Source organism: Heterodontus francisci, chromosome 36 (genome assembly GCF_036365525.1).
Source record: "Heterodontus francisci isolate sHetFra1 chromosome 36, sHetFra1.hap1, whole genome shotgun sequence".
In the NCBI taxonomy this organism is placed as follows: Eukaryota; Metazoa; Chordata; class Chondrichthyes; order Heterodontiformes; family Heterodontidae; genus Heterodontus; species Heterodontus francisci.
Window position 1 is genome coordinate 1,905,009 of NC_090406.1, and position 18,693 is coordinate 1,923,701.

At 47.2% G+C, this 18,693-nt stretch overlaps 1 protein-coding gene across 1 annotated transcript; it reads left to right on the plus strand.

Moving 5' to 3' along the window:
* Window positions 1-626: 626 nt before the first annotated feature.
* klhl26 (kelch-like family member 26) lies at window positions 627-5,264 on the plus strand. Its single transcript, XM_068015949.1, has one exon. It carries the CDS (start codon window positions 627-629, stop codon window positions 2,202-2,204), a length of 1,578 nt encoding a protein of 525 aa, XP_067872050.1. The 3' UTR covers window positions 2,205-5,264.
* The last annotated feature ends 13,429 nt before the right edge of the window (window positions 5,265-18,693 follow it).

Here is an 18,693-nt window from a genome sequence, read left to right on the forward strand (position 1 = left end):
GAGATGCTCACTGCGCAGACTCAGTTTCCCTGCTTCACGTCCCCGACTCGCAGCTCAAGTAAGTTTTTAACAACACTTACCTTGCTGTGTGTGTCTGACCCAGACCTGACCCTAGCCCGACAGGGTCCCGTCAGGTTTGGGTCGGGTAGCAGACCTTTACTGGAGAGGGTGCAGAGGAGGCTTCCCAAGAATTGAGGGATTGAGAGGAAAAATTCTGGAAATACTCAGCTAGTCCACCATCGTCTGTGGAGCGAGAACTTTTCAGGAGTTAACTTTTCAGGTCTGTGATTTTTCTGAGAGCTCTGATAAACGGACACGGACCTGAAGTGTTAATTCTGTTTATCTCCACAGATGCTACCAGACCTGCTGAGTATTTCCATCATTTTCTGTTTTTATTTCAGATTTCCAGCACACATGCTATTTTACTTTTGTAACAGGAGTGAGGGAGTGCAGAGACTGGGATTATTCTGTTTAGAGCAGAAGAGGTTTGGAGGAGTTACGAGTAATAATACAGGAAACGTGGAGCCAGTTTGTGGGATCCCACATAGGCAATGTGATAATGACAGGGTCATACATCTGCATGTGTTTGGTTGATTTCTTGTATGTATTTCTTCTTTTGTAGGGCAATGTTCACCGGGGGAATGCGGGAAGCAGTCCAGGATGTCATTGAGTTGAAGGGTGTGTCTGCCAAGGGCTTGAAACACATCATTGATTTTGCGTACAGTGCTGAGGTGACCTTGGACCTCGACTGTATCCAAGATGTGCTGGGAGCTGCCGTCTTCCTGCAGATTGTGCCTGTGGTGGAATTGTGTGAGCAGTTCCTGAAGTCAGCCATGAGTGTGGAGACCTGCCTCAACATTGGGCAGATGGCCACCACATTTAGCCTTTCCTCCCTGAAAGAGTCAGTGGATGTCTTCACCTTTGCTCACTTTCTGCAAATCGCAGAGGAGGAGGATTTTCTGCACCTTCCCCTCGAGCGACTTGTCTTCTTTCTGAAGAGCAACAAGCTGAAGAACTGCAGTGAGGTCGACCTGTTTCACGCTGCCATCCGCTGGTTGCAGTATGATGAGTCACGACGAGCTAGTGCCAACCTGGTCCTCTGCCACATCCGCTTCCCCCTGATGAAATCCACTGAACTAGTGGACAATGTCCAGACGCAGGCTGTGATGGTGGAAGATGCTATGTGTCGTCACTATCTGCTGGAAGCCTTCAACTACCAGATCCTACCATTCCGACAACATGAGATGCAGTCTGCCCGCTCCAGAATCCGCTCAGACACCGTCTCCCTCGTCGCCTTTGGTGGCACTCCCTACACTGACAACGACCGGACGGTCAGCCGCAAAGTCTTTGCTCTTGCCGATGGGAATGCACGTCAGTTCGTAGAGAGACCAGAGATGGAGGTAGGATGCAGTCATGCCTGCGTCGCTGTCTTGGATAACTTTGTATATGTGGTGGGAGGTCAGCACCTACAGTACAGGAGTGGGGAAGGGGCAGTCAGCTGGTGTTTCCGCTACGACCCCCACCTCAATCACTGGCTACGGATTCGGTCCATGCAGGAGGCTCGCATTCAGTTCCAGCTGGACGTGCTGCAGGGAATGTTGTTTGCCACTGGAGGCCGCAATCGGTCTGGGAGCCTCTCCACAGTCGAGCGTTACTCTCCGCGAAGAAATGAATGGACGAGCGTGTGCTGCCTGAAACGTCGCACTTGGGGACATGCGGGAACGTCCGACGGGAGCAAGCTCTATATCTCTGGGGGCTATGGCATCACCATTGAGGATAAGAAATCTCTACACTGCTATACTCCCGAAAGCGACCTGTGGGAATTCAAAGCTCCAATGAACGAGCCACGGGTCCTACACTCAATGGTCGGAGCCAATGGGCGGATTTACGCAATAGGCGGCCGTATGGACCATGTTGATCACTGCTTCGATGTTCTGGCTGTTGAATATTACATCCCTGAGACTGATCAGTGGACCAGCGTCAGTCCGATGAGGACCGGCCAGTCTGAGGCTGGTTGCTGTGTGTTACAGAGAAAGATTTATGTGGTGGGAGGTTATAACTGGCACTTGAACAACGTGACCAGTATCGTGCAGGTTTATAACATCGGCACAGACGAGTGGGAGAGGGACCTACATTTCCCTGAATCCTTTGCAGGGATCGCCTGTGCTCCGCTCATCCTCCCACAGCTCTTGGTGCAGAGATAGCAGTGACACTGCCCGCATGACGGGACAGAAGAGTAGGGAGCCCTTGCCCACAGGATGGGAGGGAGGACCGGGGGAACCCATTGGTATCTCCACTTCCACTTGTCGCACACAGTAGAGAGTCAGGATAAAGATAAGGTCAAGTTAATAGAAATACGTAAAAGTTTTAATAACCCTTAACTACCTATAGGAGAAGGAGCTGATTGGTGATTGAGGGTCTGTAATTTTACATTCTACTAGTGACTAGTTTAAAAGTAAGATTAAAGTACGGCAGGGCCGTTCGGCCGAGTGGAATGTGCTTCCTGTGGTATGTGGGAGATCGTGGACGCTTCAGGTGGTCTTAACAAACACGTCTGCAGGAAGTGCCACCAGTTGCAGAAACTTGAGGTCCAGGTTTCGGAACTCGAGCGGCGGCTGGAGTCACTGGCGCATCCGCAAGGCAGAGGAGTACGTGGATAGCACGTTTAAGGAGGTGGTCTTTTATATTCGTTCAGGGTATGTGGGCATTGCTGGCTAGGCTGGCATTTATTGACCATCCCTAATTGCCCTTGAGAAGGTGGTGGTGAGCTGCCTTCCTGAACCGCTGCAGTCCATGTGGGGTAGGTACACCCACAGTGCTGTTCGGAAGGGAGTTCCAGGATTTTGACCCAGCGGCAGTGAAGGACGGCGATATAGTTCCAAGTCAGGATGGTGTGTGGTTTGGAGGGGAACTTGCAGGTGGTGGTGTTCCCATGCACCTGCTGCTCTTGTCCTTCTAGTTGGTAGAGGTAGCAGGTTTGGAGGGTGCTTTCGAAGAAGCCTTGGTGCATTGCTGCAGTGCATCTTGTAGATGGTACACACTGCTGCCACTGTGCGTCGGTGGTGGAGGGAGTGAATGTTTGTGGATGGGGTGCCAGTCAAGTGGGCTGCTTTGTCCTGGTTGGTGTCGAGCTTCTTAAATGTTGTTGGAGCTGCACTCATCCAGGCAAGTGGAGAATTTCCATCGCACTCCTGACTTGTGCCTTGTAGATGGTGGACAGGCTTTGGGGAGTCCGGAGGTGAGTTACTCGCCGCAGAATTCCCAGCCTCTGACCTGCTCTCGTAGCCACAGCATTTATGTGGTTGGTCCAGTTTAGTTTCTGGTCAATGGTGACCCCCAGGATTTTGATAATGGGGATTTAGCGATCGTAATGCCATTGACTGTCAAGGGGAGATGGTTTGATTCTCTCTTGTTTGAGATGGTCATTGCCTGGCACTTGTGTGGTGCGAATGTTACTTACCACTTATCAGCCCAGGCCTGGATGTTATCCAGGTCTTGCTGCATATGGACATGGGCTGCTTCAGTATCTGAGGAGTCATGAATGCTGCTGAACATTGTGCAATCATCAGTGAACATACCCACTTGTGACCTTATGATGGAGGGAAGGTCATTGATGAAGCAGCTGAAGATGGTTGGGCCTGGGACACTACCCTGAGGAACTCCTGCAGTGATGTCCTGGGACTGAGATGATTGACCTCCAATAATCACAACCATCTTCCTTTGTCATGCCGCAAGTTAGGAGCATGCAGGCATAGAGGGAATGGGTGACCACCAGAAAGTCTAGGAGGACCAGGCAGGTAGTGCAGCAGTCCTGTGAGTCTATCTCGCTTACGAACAGGTTTTCCATTTTGTATGCTGGTGAGGGAGATGATTCCTCAAATGTGTAGCATGAGCCAGGTTTGGGGCACCATGAGTGGCTCAACTACATGGGTGGGAAGGAAGAAGAATCGAAGAGAAGTAATGGTTGGGATTAGATAATTAGGGGAACAGACCAGCATTTCTGCAGCCATCGACGTGGACTCCAGGATGGTATGTTGCCTCCCTGGTGCCAGGGTCAAGGATGTCACAGAGCAGCTGCAGAACATTTGTAAGGGGAAGGGTGAACAGTCAGAAGTTGCAGAAAAGCAGTTCCTCGGAGGTAATAATCTCTGGATTACTCTCAGTGCCACACGCTAGTGAGCATAGAAATAGGAGGATGAATGCGTGCCTGGAGAGATGGTGCAGGAGGGAGGGCTTTAAATTCCTGGGGTATTGGAACCAGCTCTAGGGGAGGTGAGATCTGTACAAGCTAGACGGTTTGCACCTCAATAGGGCCGAGACCAATATCCTTGCCGTGAGGTTTGCTACTGCTGTTGGGCAGGGTTGAAACTAGTTTGGCAGGGGGTTGGGAGCCCTTGGGTAGACTGATGGGCCAAAATCAGAAATGGAAATGGAAGGCAGAAAATTAATGGATGAGTCTGGAAGACAGAGGAAACAAAGGATAGAAAATTTAAAAAAAAAACGAGTTTGGCAGTGCTCAAGTATATATATATTTCAGTGCAAGGAGTGTCACAAATAAAGCAGACAAGCTGAGGGCATAGAGAGAAACGTGGCAGTATGATATCATAGCTGTTACAGAAACATGGCTTAAAGAGGGACAGGAATGGCAGCTCAATGTTCCTGGTTATAGGGTTTTCAGACGAGATAGAGAGGGGGATTAAAAAGGGAGGGGGAGTGCCAATTTTGGTTAGAGAAGCAAATACAGCTGTGAGGAGGGATAATATCATAGAAGGATCATCAAATGAGGCCATCTGGATTGAGCTTAGGAACATTCACCTAACCTATCCATATGTAAATTTATTATTTCTTTATTGCAGCTTACTATCCCACCTATTTTAGTGTCATCTGCAAATTTGGCTATAGTACCTTCTATCCCTGCATCCAAGCCATTAATATAGATTGTAAATAGTTGGGGCCCGAGGACTGAACCCTGTGGCACCCCACTAGTTACATCTTGCCAACCAGAAAAGGACCCATTTATCCCAATTCTCTGTTTTCTGTTGGTTAGTCAATCCTCTATTCAAGCTAAAAAATTGCCCCTAACCCCATGTGATCTTACCTTGTGTATTAACCTTTTGTGCGACACCTTATCATATGCCTTCTGGAAGTCCAGATATACTACATCTACAGAATCCCCATTATCCACTTTACTTGTGACATCTTCGAAGAACTCTCGCAAATTAGTCAAATGTGATTTACCGTTCATAAAACCATGCTGACTCTGATGGATTGCGTTTTGATTTTCTAAATGTCCTGTTATTACTTTCTTAATAATGGATTCTAACAATTTCTCAACGACAGATGTTGAACTAACTGGTCTGTAGTTTCCTCTTTCTGCCTCCCTCCCTTTTTGAATAAGGGCGTTATATTAGCATTTTTCCAATCCACTGGAACCTTCCCCGCATCCAGGGAATTTTGGAATATTATAACCAATGGATCCACTATCTCCTCTGCCACTTCCTTTAAGACCCTAGGATGTAGGCCATCAGGCCCTGGGGACTTGTCTGCCTTCAAGCGAGAGTAACAGGGTAGTTGTTATGGGGGACTTTAACTTTCCAAATATTGACCGGAAATACTATAGTTCGAGTACTTTAGATGGGTCAGTTTTTGTCCAGTGTGTGCAGGAGGGTTTTCTGACACAGTATGTAGACAGGTCAACCAGGGGCGATGCCACATTGGATTTGGTACTGGGTAATGAACCCGGCCAGGTGTTAGATTTAGATGTAGGTGAGCACTTTGGTGATAGTGATCACAATTTGGTTAGGTTTACCTTAGCGATGGGCAGGGACAGGTATATACCGCAGGGCAAGAATTATAGCTGGGGGAAAGGAAATTATGATGCGATTAGGCAAGATTTAGGATGCGTAGGATGGGGAAGGAAACTGCAGGGGATGGGCACAATTGAAATGTGGAGCTTATTCAAGGAGCAGCTACTGCGTGTCCTTGATAAGTATGTACCTGTCAGGCAGGGAGGAAGTTGCGAGCGAGGGAGCCGTGGTTTACTAAAGAAGTTGAAGCGCTTGTCAAGAGGAAGAAGAAGGCTTATGTTAGGATGAGACGTGAAGGCTCAGTTAGGGCGCTTGAGAGCTACAAGCTAGCCAGGAAGGATCTAAAGGGAGAGCTAAGAAGAGCAAGGAGAGGACACGAGAAGTCATTGGCGGATAGGATCAAGGAAAACCCTAAGGCTTTCTATAGGTATATCAGGAATAAAAGAATGACTAGAGTTAGATTAGGGCCAATCAAGGATAGTAGTGGGAAGTTGTGTGTGGAATCAGAGGAGATAGGGGAAGCATTAAATGAATATTTTTCGTCAGTATTTACAGTAGAGAAAGAAAATGTTGTCGAGGAGAATACTGAGATTCAGGCTACTAGGCTAGATGGGATTGAGGTTCACAAGGAGGAGGTGTTAGCAATTTTGGAAAGTGTGAAAATAGATAAGTCCCCTGGGCCAGATGGTATTTATCCTAGGATTCTCTGGGAAGCCAGGGAGGAGATTGCAGAGCCTTTGTCCTTGATCTTTATGTCGTCATTGTCGACAGGAATAGTGCCGGAAGACTGGAGGATAGCAAATGTTGTCCCCTTGTTCAAGAAGGGGAGTAGAGACAGCCCTGGTAATTATAGACCTGTGAGCCTTACTTCGGTTGTGGGTAAAATGTTGGAAAAGGTTATAAGAGATAGGATTTATAATCATCTTGAAAAGAATAAGTTCATTAGCGATAGTCAGCACGGTTTTGTGAAGGGTAGGTCGTGCCTCACAAACCTTATTGAGTTTTTCGAGAAGGTGACCAAACAGGTGGATGAGGGTAAAGCAGTGGATGTGGTGTATATGGATTTAAGTAAGGCGTTTGATAAGGTTCCCCACGGTAGGCTATTGCAGAAAATACGGAAGTATGGGGTTGAAGGTGATTTAGAGCTTTGGATCAGAAATTGGCTAGCTGAAAGAAGACAGAGGCTGGTGGTTGATGGCAAATGTTCATCCTGGAGTTTAGTTACTAGTGGTGTACTGCAAGGATCTGTTTTGGGGCCACTGCTGTTTGTCATTTTTATAAATGACCTGGATGAGGGTGTAGAAGGGTGGGTTAGTAAATTTGCGGATGACACGAAGGTCGGTGGAGTTGTGGATAGTGCCGAAGGATGTTGTAGGGTACAGAGGGACATAGATAGGCTGCAGAGCTGGGCTGAGAGATGGCAAATGGAGTTTAATGCGGAAAAGTGTGAGGTGATTCACTTTGGAAGGAGTAACAGGAATGCAGAGTACTGGGCTAATGGGAAGATTCTTGGCAGTGTAGATGAGCAGAGAGATCTTGGTGTCCAGGTACATAAATCCCTGAAAGTTACTACCCAGGTTAATAGGGCTGTTAAGAAGGCATATGGTGTGTTAGCTTTTATTAGTAGGGGGATTGAGTTTCGGAGCCACGAGGTCATGCTGCAGCTGTACAAAACTCTGGTGAGGCCGCACCTGGAGTATTGCGTGCAGTTCTGGTCACCGCATTATAGGAAGGATGTGGAAGCTTTGGAAAGGGTGCAGAGGAGATTTACTAGGATGTTGCCTGGTATGGAGGGAAGGTCTTACGAGGAAAGGCTGAGGGACTTGAGGTTGTTTTCGTTGGAGAGAAGGAGGAGGAGAGGTGACTTAATAGAGACATATAAGATAATCAGAGGGTTAGATAGGGTGGATAGTGAGAGTCTTTTTCCTCGGATGGTGATGGCAAACACGAGGGGACATAGCTTTAAGTTGAGGCGTGATAGATATAGGACAGATGTTAGAGGTAGTTTCTTTACTCAGAGAGTAGTAGGGGCGTGGAACGCCCTGCCTGCAACAGTAGTAGACTCGCCAACTTTAAGGGCATTTAAGTGGTCATTGGATAGACATATAGATGAAAATGGAATAGTGTAGGTCAGATGTTTTCACAGGTCGGCGCAACATCGAGGGCCGAAGGGCCTGTACTGCGCTGTAATGTTCTAATTCTAATCCCAATAGTTTGCTCAGTACTTTTTCCCTAGTGATGATTGTTCTAAATTCCTCCCTTTTTATAACCTCTGCATTACCATTTACTATTGGGATGGTACTAGTGTCCTCCACCGTGAAAACTGAGGCAAAATACTGATTTAATGTCTCTGCCATTTCTGTGTTCCTCACTATTAACCCCCCAGTCACCTCCTCCAAGGGACCAACATTCACTTTAGCTACTCTCTTCCCTTTTATATACTTGTAGAAGCTTTTGCTATCCGTTTTTATATTTTGCATTAGTTTTCTTTCATAATTTACCTTTGCTCTTTTTATTACATTTTTAGTAACCGTTTGTTGATCTTTCTAAGTTTCCCAATCTTCCAGCCTGCCACTGGCCTTTGCAACATGGTATGCCTTAATTTTTGTCTTTATGTTATCCTTAACTTCCTTGCTTAGCCATGGCTGCTTTCCCACCCCCACCCCCGCCTTAGAATCTTTCTTCCTCTCTGCAATGTATTTTAGTTGGGAGGAATTGAATATCTCCTTAAACATCTGCCACTGCTCATCAACTGTCCTACCTTTTAGTCTTCCTGCCCAGTCCACTAGGGCCAAATCTGTCCTCGTGCCTATGCAATTACCTTTGTTTAACTCCAGAAGGCTAGTCTGGGGCTCTAGTTTCTCGCCCTCAAGCTGAATTTGAAATTCTAGCATGCTATGATTACTCTTCCCTAGAGGATCCTTAACTATGAGATCATTAATTAATCCCACCTCATTACATAATACCAAATCTAGAATAGCCTGCTCCCTGGTTGGTTCCACAACATATTGCTCCAAAAAACAATCTCTAATACATTCAATGACTCTCCCTTGAGGCTACCCTTGCCAATTTGATTAATCCAGTCTACATGCATATTAAAATCATCTATGATTATTGCCGTACCTTTCTTACAAGCCCCCAGTATTTTCTGGTTTCTACTGTTTGGGGACCTGTAGATTACTCCCACCAGGGATTTCTTTCCCTTGCTATTTCTTACTTCTAGGCAGACTGATTCTAGGCCCTGATCTCCAGTGCCGATATCGTTTCTCACTACTGCACTGATCTCTTCCTTTACTAACAAAGATACACCTCCTCCTTTTCCTTCCTGCCTATCCTTCCAAAATACTGAGTACCTTTGGATATTCAATTCCCAAACCTGGTTTCCCTGCAACCACGTCTCAGTAATCGCCACTAAATCATATCCATTCGTCTCTATTTGTGCTGTTAACTCATTTATTTTATTCCGAATGCTTCGTGCATTCAGATACAAAGCCTTTAAGTTTGTTCTATTATCAAATTTCCCACTCTGGGACGATTCCTTGGTGGAATATGACATTCACATGTTCTGTCCCTACCTTTTTTCTGGTAACAATCAGCCTCATCACTAACCTGCACTCCTACCTTCTCGAACTTTAACCCTGTTTTTCCATGCAACTGAACCCTCCCCCCCCCACTATTTAGTTTAAAGCCCTATCTATAGCCTTAGTTATGCGATTCACCAGGACTCTGGTCCCAGCAGGATTCAGGTGGAGCCTGTCCCATCGGAACAGCTCCCTCCTTCCCCAGTACTGGTGCTAATGCCCCATGAATTCGAACCCCTCTTTAATCTTATTGACCCTGTGCCAATTAGCTCGTGGCTCAGGTAGTAAACTGGAGATTATTACCTTTTTGGTTCTGCTTTTTAATTTAGCCCCTAGTTGCTCATATTCCCTCAGCAGAACCTCTATCCTCGTTCTACCTATATTATTGGTACCTACGTGGACTATGACAACTGGATCTTTCCCCTCCCACTCCATGTTCCTCTGCAGCCTAGATGAGATATCCTGAACCCTGGCACCAGGTAGGCAACAGAGCCTTCGGGACTCTCGATCCTGGCCACAGAGAACAGTGTCTATGCCCCTAACTATACTATCCCCAGTTACAACTACATTTCTCTTTTCTCCCTCCACTTGAATGGCTCCCTGTACCACGGTGCTGTGGTCAGTTTGCTCATCCTCCCTACAGTCCTTGCTCTCGTCCACACAGGGAGCAAGAATCTCAAACCTGTTGGACAAGGACAATGGCTGAGGCTCCTGCAGCACTACCTCCTGGATCCCTCTACTTGCCTCACTCATAATCACACCCTCCTGCCCCTAACCACTGGCCAAATTCAAGGTAGTTAATCTAAGGGGTGTGACTGTCTCCTGAAACACAGCATCCAGGTAACATTCCCCCTCCCTGATGTGTCGCAGTGTCCGAAGCTCAGACTCCAGATCATAAACTCTGAGCCGGAGTTCCTTGAGCAGCCAACACTCGCTACAGATGTGGTCACTAGGTACCACAATGGGGTCCACTAGCTCCCACATCATGCAGGTACAACACGTCACCTGGCCCTGCATCTCTATTTAATTAGATTTTAATTTGTTTTTCAAATTTCTGACTGGTCTTTAGTTTTTAATCTGTAAAAATATTTCTCCTATTCACCTTTAATCTGAAATCAATTTAGAATAGGTAATTTAAATTAGCAGTTACTTGCCAACCAATGAACTTATGATTTTCCTGTGATGTTACTCTGTTTTTACTCCCTTAAAATACCTTCTCTCTCTCTCTCTCTCTCTCTCTCTCTGTGGTGTCCGACTGTTGCTTTTGGTGTGCTTTTTAAAGCTCTGCTCCCCTGGTGTTTTCTGTCTCTCTCTCTCTCTGATCGATAAGGTCATTAAGAAGGCATATGCAATCCTTTCCTTTGTTAGCCGAGGCATAGAATATAAGAGTAGGGAGGTTATACTGGAACTGTTCTGGTCACCTCATTACAGGAAGGATGTAATTGCACTAGAGAGGGTACAGAGGAGATTTACGAGGATGTTGCCAGGACTGGAAAAATGCAGCTATGAGGAAAGATTGGATAGGCTGGGAACAGAGGTGACTGAGGGGAGATTTGATGGAGATGTACAAAATTGAGAGGGGCCTGGATAAAGTGAATGTGAACGGCCTATTTACCTTATCAGTGACTCGGGGACATGGATTTAAAATGATTGGTAGAAGGATTAGAGGGGAGATGAGGGAAATCTTTTTCATCCAGAGGCTGGTGGGGATCTGGAACTCGCTGGTAAGGGGTCTGGATCTCACTGCCGAAAAGGGTGGTAGAGGCAGAAAACCTCATCTCATTTAAAAGGTGCCACGATATGCACCTGAAGTGCTGTAACCTGTAGGGTTACGGACCAAATGCTGGAAAGCGGAATTAGACTCGGTGACTCTTTTTTTCGGCTGGCACAGACACGATGTGCCAAGTGGCTTCTTTCTGTGCCGTAAACTTTCAATGATTCTATGAAAGAGCGAGTTTTACGCAGCAGCCCACAAAGCTCCGCAACTGCAGCCATTTTTCAGTAGGGCCCCCTGAGTGGTTGCAGAGAGGTGAAAGAGGACTGGCAGCTACCAGTCTGACCCTTCAATGATTTGTTTTATTTAGAGTCATAACTGCATGGATGGAGGCTGTTTGGCCAGAGAATCCATGCTGGCTCTCTGTAGATCAATCCATTCAGTCCCACTCCCCGACTATATCCCTGTAGCCCTGTAAGTTTTTTCCTTCAAGTTAGCATCCAATTTCCTGTTGAAATCATTCATTGTCTCAGTTTCCACCACCCTTGTAGGCAGCGAGTTCCAGCTCATTACCACTTGCTGTGTAAAAAAAATTCTTCCCCGCATGCCCCCCTGCATCTCTTGCCCAAAACCTTCAATCTGTATCCCTTAGTCCTTGTGCCATCAACTATTGGGCTCAGCTTTTCTTGGTCTACCCGATTCAAACCTCTCAGAATCTTCTACACCTCTCTAAAATCTCCCCTCGATCTCCTTTGCTCCAAGGAGAACAACCCCAGCTTCTCCAACCTAACCTTGTAATTAAAATCCCCCATCCCTGGAACCATTCTGGTAAATCTCCTCTGCACCCTCTCAAGGATCCTCACATCCTTGCTAAGTGTAGTGACCAGAACTGGACGCAGTACTCTAGTTGTGGTCTAACCAGAGGTTTATAAAGGTTCAGCATAACTTACCTGCTTTTGTACTCACTATCTCTGTTTATGAAGCCCAAGATCCCATATGTTTAACTAATCATTCTCTCAATATGTCCTGCCACCTTCAAAGATTTATGCAGATGAACCCCCTGGTCCTTCTGTCCCTGTACACTCTTTAAAACTGTACCATTTAGTCGATATTGCCTCCCCCTATCCCCTTTGCCAAAATGCATCACCTCACATTTCTCTATTAAATTCCATCTCTTACTTGTCTGCCCATTCTGCTAGCCTATCTGGCCTGTTGCAATTGATTGGTATCATCCTCACTGTTTGTCACACCTCTGAGTTTGATATCATTGGTAAATTTTGAAATGTTACTTTGTATTCCAGTATCCTAGTCATTTATATATATATATGAAAAAAAGCAGTGGACCCAGCACTGACCCTTGGGGAACACCACTGTCTACCATCCTCCAGTCTGAAAAGCAACCAGTTACCGTGACTCGCTGTTTTCTGTCCTTAAGCCAATTTTTATCCAAGCTATCACTAACCCTCCTATTCCATGAGCCTCAATTTTGTTAACCAGCCTTTTATGTGGTACTTTGTCAAAGGTTTCCTTAAAATCCATATAGGCAATATCCATTGCTCTCCCTCAACAGCATTGCAGCATATTTAAATTCAGCTATTCCGCCATGCTCCCTCCTCTTCTTTGGCCTCCTTATCTCGAGAGACAATGGGTAAGCGCCTGGAGGTGGTCAGTGGTGTGTGGAGCAGCGCCTGGAGTGGCTATAAAGGCCAATTCTAGAGTGACAGACTCTTCCACAGGTGCTGCAGAAAAATTTGTCGGGGCTGTTACACAGTTGACTCTCTCCTTGTGCTTCTGTCTTTTTTCCTGCCAACTGCTAAGTCTCTTTGACTCGCCACACTTTAGCCCCGCCTTTATGGCTGCCCGCCAGCTCTGGCGAACGCTGGCAACTGACCCCCACGACTTGTGATCAATGTCACAGGACTTCATGTCGTGTTTGCAGATGTCTTTAAAGCGGAGACATGGACAGCCGGTGGGTCAGATACCAGTGGCGAGCTCGCTGTACAATGTGTCTTTGGGGATCCTGCCATCTTCCATGCGGCTCACATGGCCAAGCCATCTCAAGTGCCGCTGACTCAGTAGTGTGTATAAGCTGGGGGTGTTGGCCGCCTCGAGGACTTCTGTGTTGGAGATACGGTCCTGCCACCTGATGCCAAGTATTCTCCGGAGGCAGCGAAGATGGAATGAATTGAGACATCGCTCTTGGCTGACATAGGTTGTCCAGGCCTCGCTGCCATAGAGCAAGGTACTGAGGACACAGGCTTGATACAATCGGACTTTTGTGTTCCGTGTCAGTGCGCCATTTTCCCACACTCTCTTGGCCAGTCTGGACATAGCAGTGGAAGCCTTTCCCATGCGCTTGTTGATTTCTGCATCTAGAGATAGGTTACTGATGATAGTTGAGCCTAGGTAGGTGAACTCTTGAACCACTTCCAGAGCGTGGTCGCCAATATTGATGGATGGAGCATTTCTGACGTCCTGTCCCATGATGTTCGTTTTCTTGAGGCTGATGGTTAGGCCAAATTCGTTGCAGGCAGCCGCAAACCTGTCGATGAGTCTCTGCAGACACTCTTCAGTGTGAGATGTTAAAGCAGCATCGTCAGCAAAGAGGAGTTCCCTGATGAGGACTTTCCGTACTTTGGTCTTCGCTCTTAGACGGGCAAGGTTGAACAACCTGCCCCCTGATCTTATGTGGAGGAAAATTCCTCCTTCTTTAGACTTGAACGCATGTGAGAGCAGCAGGGAGAAGAAAATCCCAAAAAGTGTGGGTGCGAAAACACAGCCCTGTTTCACGCCACTCAGGATAGGAAAGGGGTCTGATGAGGCGCCGCTATGTTGAATTGTGACTTTCATATTGTCATGGAATGAGGTGATGATGGACATGATGATAGCTTTGGTGGACATCCAATCTTATCTAGTAGTCTGAAGAGACCACGTCTGCTGACGAGGTCAAAGGCTTTGGTGAGATCAATGTGAGCAATGTAGAGGGGCATCTGTTGTTCGCGGTATTTCTCCTGTATCTGACGAAGGGAGAACAGCATGTCAACGGTCGATCTCTCTGCACGAAAGCCACACTGTTCCTCAGGGTAGATGCGCTCGGCCAGCTTCTGGAGCCTGTTTAGAGCGACTCGAGCAAAGACTTTCCCCACTATGCTGAGCAGGGAGATTCCACGGTAGTTGTTGCAGTCACCGCGGTCACCTCTGTTTTTATAGAGGGTGATGATGTTGGCATCGCGCATGTCCTGGGGTACTGCTCCCTCATCCCAGCACAGGCATAGCAGTTCATGTATTGCTGAGAGTATAGCAGGCTTGGCACTCTTGATTATTTCAGGGGTAATGTTGTCCTTCCCAGGGGCTTTTCCGCTGGCTCGAGAATCAATGGCATCACTGAGTTCCGATTTTGTTGGCTGTACGTCCAGCTCATCCATGACTGGTAGAGGCTGCGCTGCATTGAGGGCAGTGACAACATTCTCCTTGGAGTACAGTTCTAGGTAGTGCTGAACCCAGCGGTCCATTTGCTTGCGTTGGTCAGTGATTATGTCCCCTGATTTAGATTTGAGGGGGGTAAACTTCTTGATGGTTGGCCCAAAAGCTCTCTTAATGCCATCATACATTCCTCTGATGTTTCCGGTGTCGGAGGCCAGCTGAATATGACTGCATAGGTGTTGCCAGTAGTCATTTGCTCAGCGCCTGGCTGTTCTTTCTGCAGCGCTTCTGGCTGCTTTATGTGCTACGGATGTTAACTCGCTGGGGGCTTTCTTGTATTTCAACAGTGCAATGCGCTTAGCAGCTATGACAGGTTCCAGCTCTTCAAAGTGAGATTGAAACCAGTCTGCATTCCTCTTCGCACGTTTGCCGTAGGTGGTCAAAGCTGACTCCTAGATGGCGTCTCTGATGTGGGCCCACTTGGTCTCAGCATCCCCTGTGGGAGTGTTTTGAAGGGCTGTTACAAGTGAATTTAGAAATTTTTGTAACAGCTGTGGATGAGAAATTCTGCTCGTGTTGATGTGCGGGCGGCCCTTCTGCTTGGAATGATGCAACTTCTTTGGTCTGAGTCTAACCTTGCTGCACACCAGGGAGTGGTTGGTGTTGCAGTCTGCACTGCGGAAGCTGCGTGTGATTTGAACACTGTTTAAGGAGGCTCGCCTTGTGACGATGAGGTCTAGCTGGTGCCAACGATGCGATCTTATGTGCCTCCATGAAACCTGGTGACAGGGTTTAGTGTGAAAGAACGAGTTGGTGATGCAGAGGTTATGATAGGTACACAACTCAAGCAGTCTCTGCCCATTCTCATTCATCCTTCCAACGCCATAGTGCCCAAGGCAGGAGAGCCATGAGTCATGGTGGGCCCCAACCCTGGCATTAAAGTCCCCCAGCAGGAACAGGTGTTGGGGATGCTACTAATGATATTATGGAGTTCCTCGTAGAACTGGTCTTTAGCTTCAGGTGGGGAGCAGAGTGTTGGAGCATCGATGCTGAGTAGGTGTACTGGACCAGAGGTGGTGAGCAGTCGGATGGACAGTATGCATTCCGAGCCATTTGAGGGAGGCTCTATCATGCTGAGCAAGGAGTTTCTGATGGCGAAGCCCACTCCATGCTGTCTTGGTTCTTCAGGATCCCTGCCCTGCCAGAAGAAGGTGTAGTCTTGCTCTGCTAGAGATCCACTCGCAGGGAGGTGTGTCTCCTGAAGTGCTGCAATGTCTACATTGAGTCTACTGAGCTCATTGTTAATGATGGCGGTCTTCCGAGAATCGTTGATTTGTGTAAGGTCTTCCGACAGGCCAGGACACACGGTTCTGACGTTCCAGCTTGCAAAGCGAAGGGCTGGTACCTTCTTTACTTTTTTCATGTTGTTTGGTGCGGTGTATCAGTCCACCTTTCGGGCAATGACCCTGAGCTCCAAGCACCCATTGAAGCAGGTGGACTGTGGCGGGATGTATGGAGGTTGAGAGTTGCCCAAGCGTCAAAACGCCCTCTCGGCCTTTCTGGTGGGGTCCAAAGGAGTGTAGAGCATGACGTTTGGCACCGGTATGGCTGCAGGAACTGCCGGAAACATGCCAAAGGTGACACATGACCGCCTACGGGGTTCTGCTCCGGATTTTCTGTTAGGGTTTACTCCCTGAGCCTTGGTCTCTCCCGAGACGCCCACAAGGCAGTGGGGTTGTTAGGGCCCCTACACAGGTGTAGGAGGATGCCAGTGGGAGGAGGGGGTGCGAGGGGGAGGGGTGGAGGGAAGGGGGCTGTAAGGGGGTGGGTGCAGGGGGAAGATGGTGCGAGGGGGGTGCTGGGAAGGGGTTGTGAGGGGGGATGGGGGTGGTTGGTGAGCTGAGAGTGTGGAGAGGGGAAGGGGGGGTGGAAAGTGGGTGCAGGTAATAAGCCATTTCCTCAGTTCCCACCATTGACGCCTGGAAATCTCGTCCGCGTCCTTCGGGAGGTGAGTGACATCCTCGGGTGCCGGTACCAGCATTGCCGACAGTGTGCTGCAGATGCTCTCCGAGCCATCTCCCGTGGGCACTTTGAAGTTGCAGCCGAGGAGCCGTTCGTGGCTTTTTGCGTGTTCGGGGCTTCCCCTCTGTGATAGACTTATTTCCCTAGGGTCCCGCTGCTCCTTCTTCTCTACAATGGACTTACCGCACGCCGTGGCCGCGGACACTCTGGACGGTGAAGACAGCAGGATCGGAGATCAAAGTATCACCAGCTGTACTTTGCAGTTTTGTCCGGGTTACATTCAATTTCATTGAGAAAACAAAGAGCAGGTATGGCTAGGGGAGGGCAGTGGGCCCAGGTAACATAAACTAGCTGTTAGCTTGTAGTTAGGGCTAAAATGAACTGATTAAAGAGCCAGGAGAGTTTAAACAGTTTAAGAGGGTAGATTGGGGGAGAAAACACTTAAGAATGGGAGCAGATGGCCATGGATAGAGTTGAAAAGCAAGGGAACTTCCTAGGGAGCTTACAGACCAGGAGCCATCTATATGCAATTAGGCAATATAAAATAAAGAATACAATTCTAAAGTGGGCACAGGAACAGAGAGACCTGAGGGTATATGTGCACAAATCTTTGAATTCCCTCCACATTCACCTTGTCAAGTCTGTTCAGGATCTTGTATACTTCAATCAAGTCTCCCCTCACTCTTCCAAACTCCAGTGAAAACAAGCCCAGTCTGTCCAACCTTTCCTCATAAGACAACCTGCTCATTCCAGGTATCAATCTAGTAAACTTCCTCTGAACCGCTTCCAACGCATTCACATCCTTCCTTAAATAAGGAGACCAAAACTGCAAATAGCTCTGTATAACTGAAGCATAACATCCTTACTTTGATTTTCAATTCCTCTCGTAATAAAGGATAGCATTCTATTAGCCTTCTTTATTACTTGCTGTACCTGCATACTAATCTTTTGTGACTCATGCACTAGAACACCGAGATCCCTCAGCACCTCGGAATTCTGCAGCTGTTCTCTGCTTTTTTTATTCTTCCTGCCAAAGTGAGATACTTCACATTTTCCCACATTCTACTCCATCAGCCAAATTTTTGCCCACTCACTCAACCTATCTATATCGGTCTGCAACCTCCTTGTGTCCTCTTCACTGCATACTTTCCTACCTATCTTTGTGTCATCTGCAAATTTAACTACCATGCCATTGCTCCCCTCATCTAAGTCATTGATATAAATTGTAAAAAGTTGAGGCCCCAGCACAGACCCCTGCGGGACTCTGCTTGTCACATCCTGCCAATCGGAAAAGGACCCATTTATGCATACTCTCTCTTTTCTGCCAGCCAGCCAATCTTCTATCCATGCTAATATTTTATCTCCTACACCATGAGCTCCTACTTTGCACAATAACCTTTTATGTGAGACCTTGTCAAATGCCTTCTGGAAATCGAAGTACAGTACGTCAACGGGCTCCCCTTTATCCACAGTGCATGTTACTCCTTCAAAGAACTCCAATAAATTGGTTAAACATGATTTCCCATTCACAAAACCATGCTGACTATTCCCGATTACCGTGAGTTTTTCTAAGTGCCCAGCTGTAGCCTCCTTAATGATCGATTCTAACACCTTCCTCACGACAGACGTCAAGCTAACTGGCCAATAGTTACCTGTTTTCTGCCTCCCCCCACATCTTGAATAGCGGGGTTATATTTCCTACTTTCCAGTCTAATGGACCCTTTCCAGAATCTACCGAATTTTGAAAAATTAACACCCAACGCATATACTATCTCATTAGCCACCTCTTTTAAGACCCCAGGATGAAGCCCATCAGGACCCGGGGACTTATCAGCCCGCAGCTCCATCAGTTTGGTCAGTACCGCTTCCCTGGTGATTGTAATTTCACCAAGTTCCTCTCCTTTCCACCTCCTGATTTGCAGCTATTACTGGAATGTTTTTAGTATCCTCTATAGTGGAGACAGAAGCAAAATATTTGTTCATTTCATCCGCCATTTCCTTATTATCTACTATTAATTCCCCATTCTCACTTTCTAGAGGATCAACACTCACTTTACTTAGTCTTTTCCTTTTTAAATACCTGTAGAAACTTGCTATCCATTTTTACATTTCCAGCTAGCTTCCTCTCATACTCTAATTTCTTTCT

Excerpts from the sequence above, each read along its gene's own strand:
- klhl26 (XM_068015949.1), top strand. The coding sequence starts at position 627 with ATGTTCACCGGGGGAATGCGGGAAGCAGTCCAGGATGTCATTGAGTTG.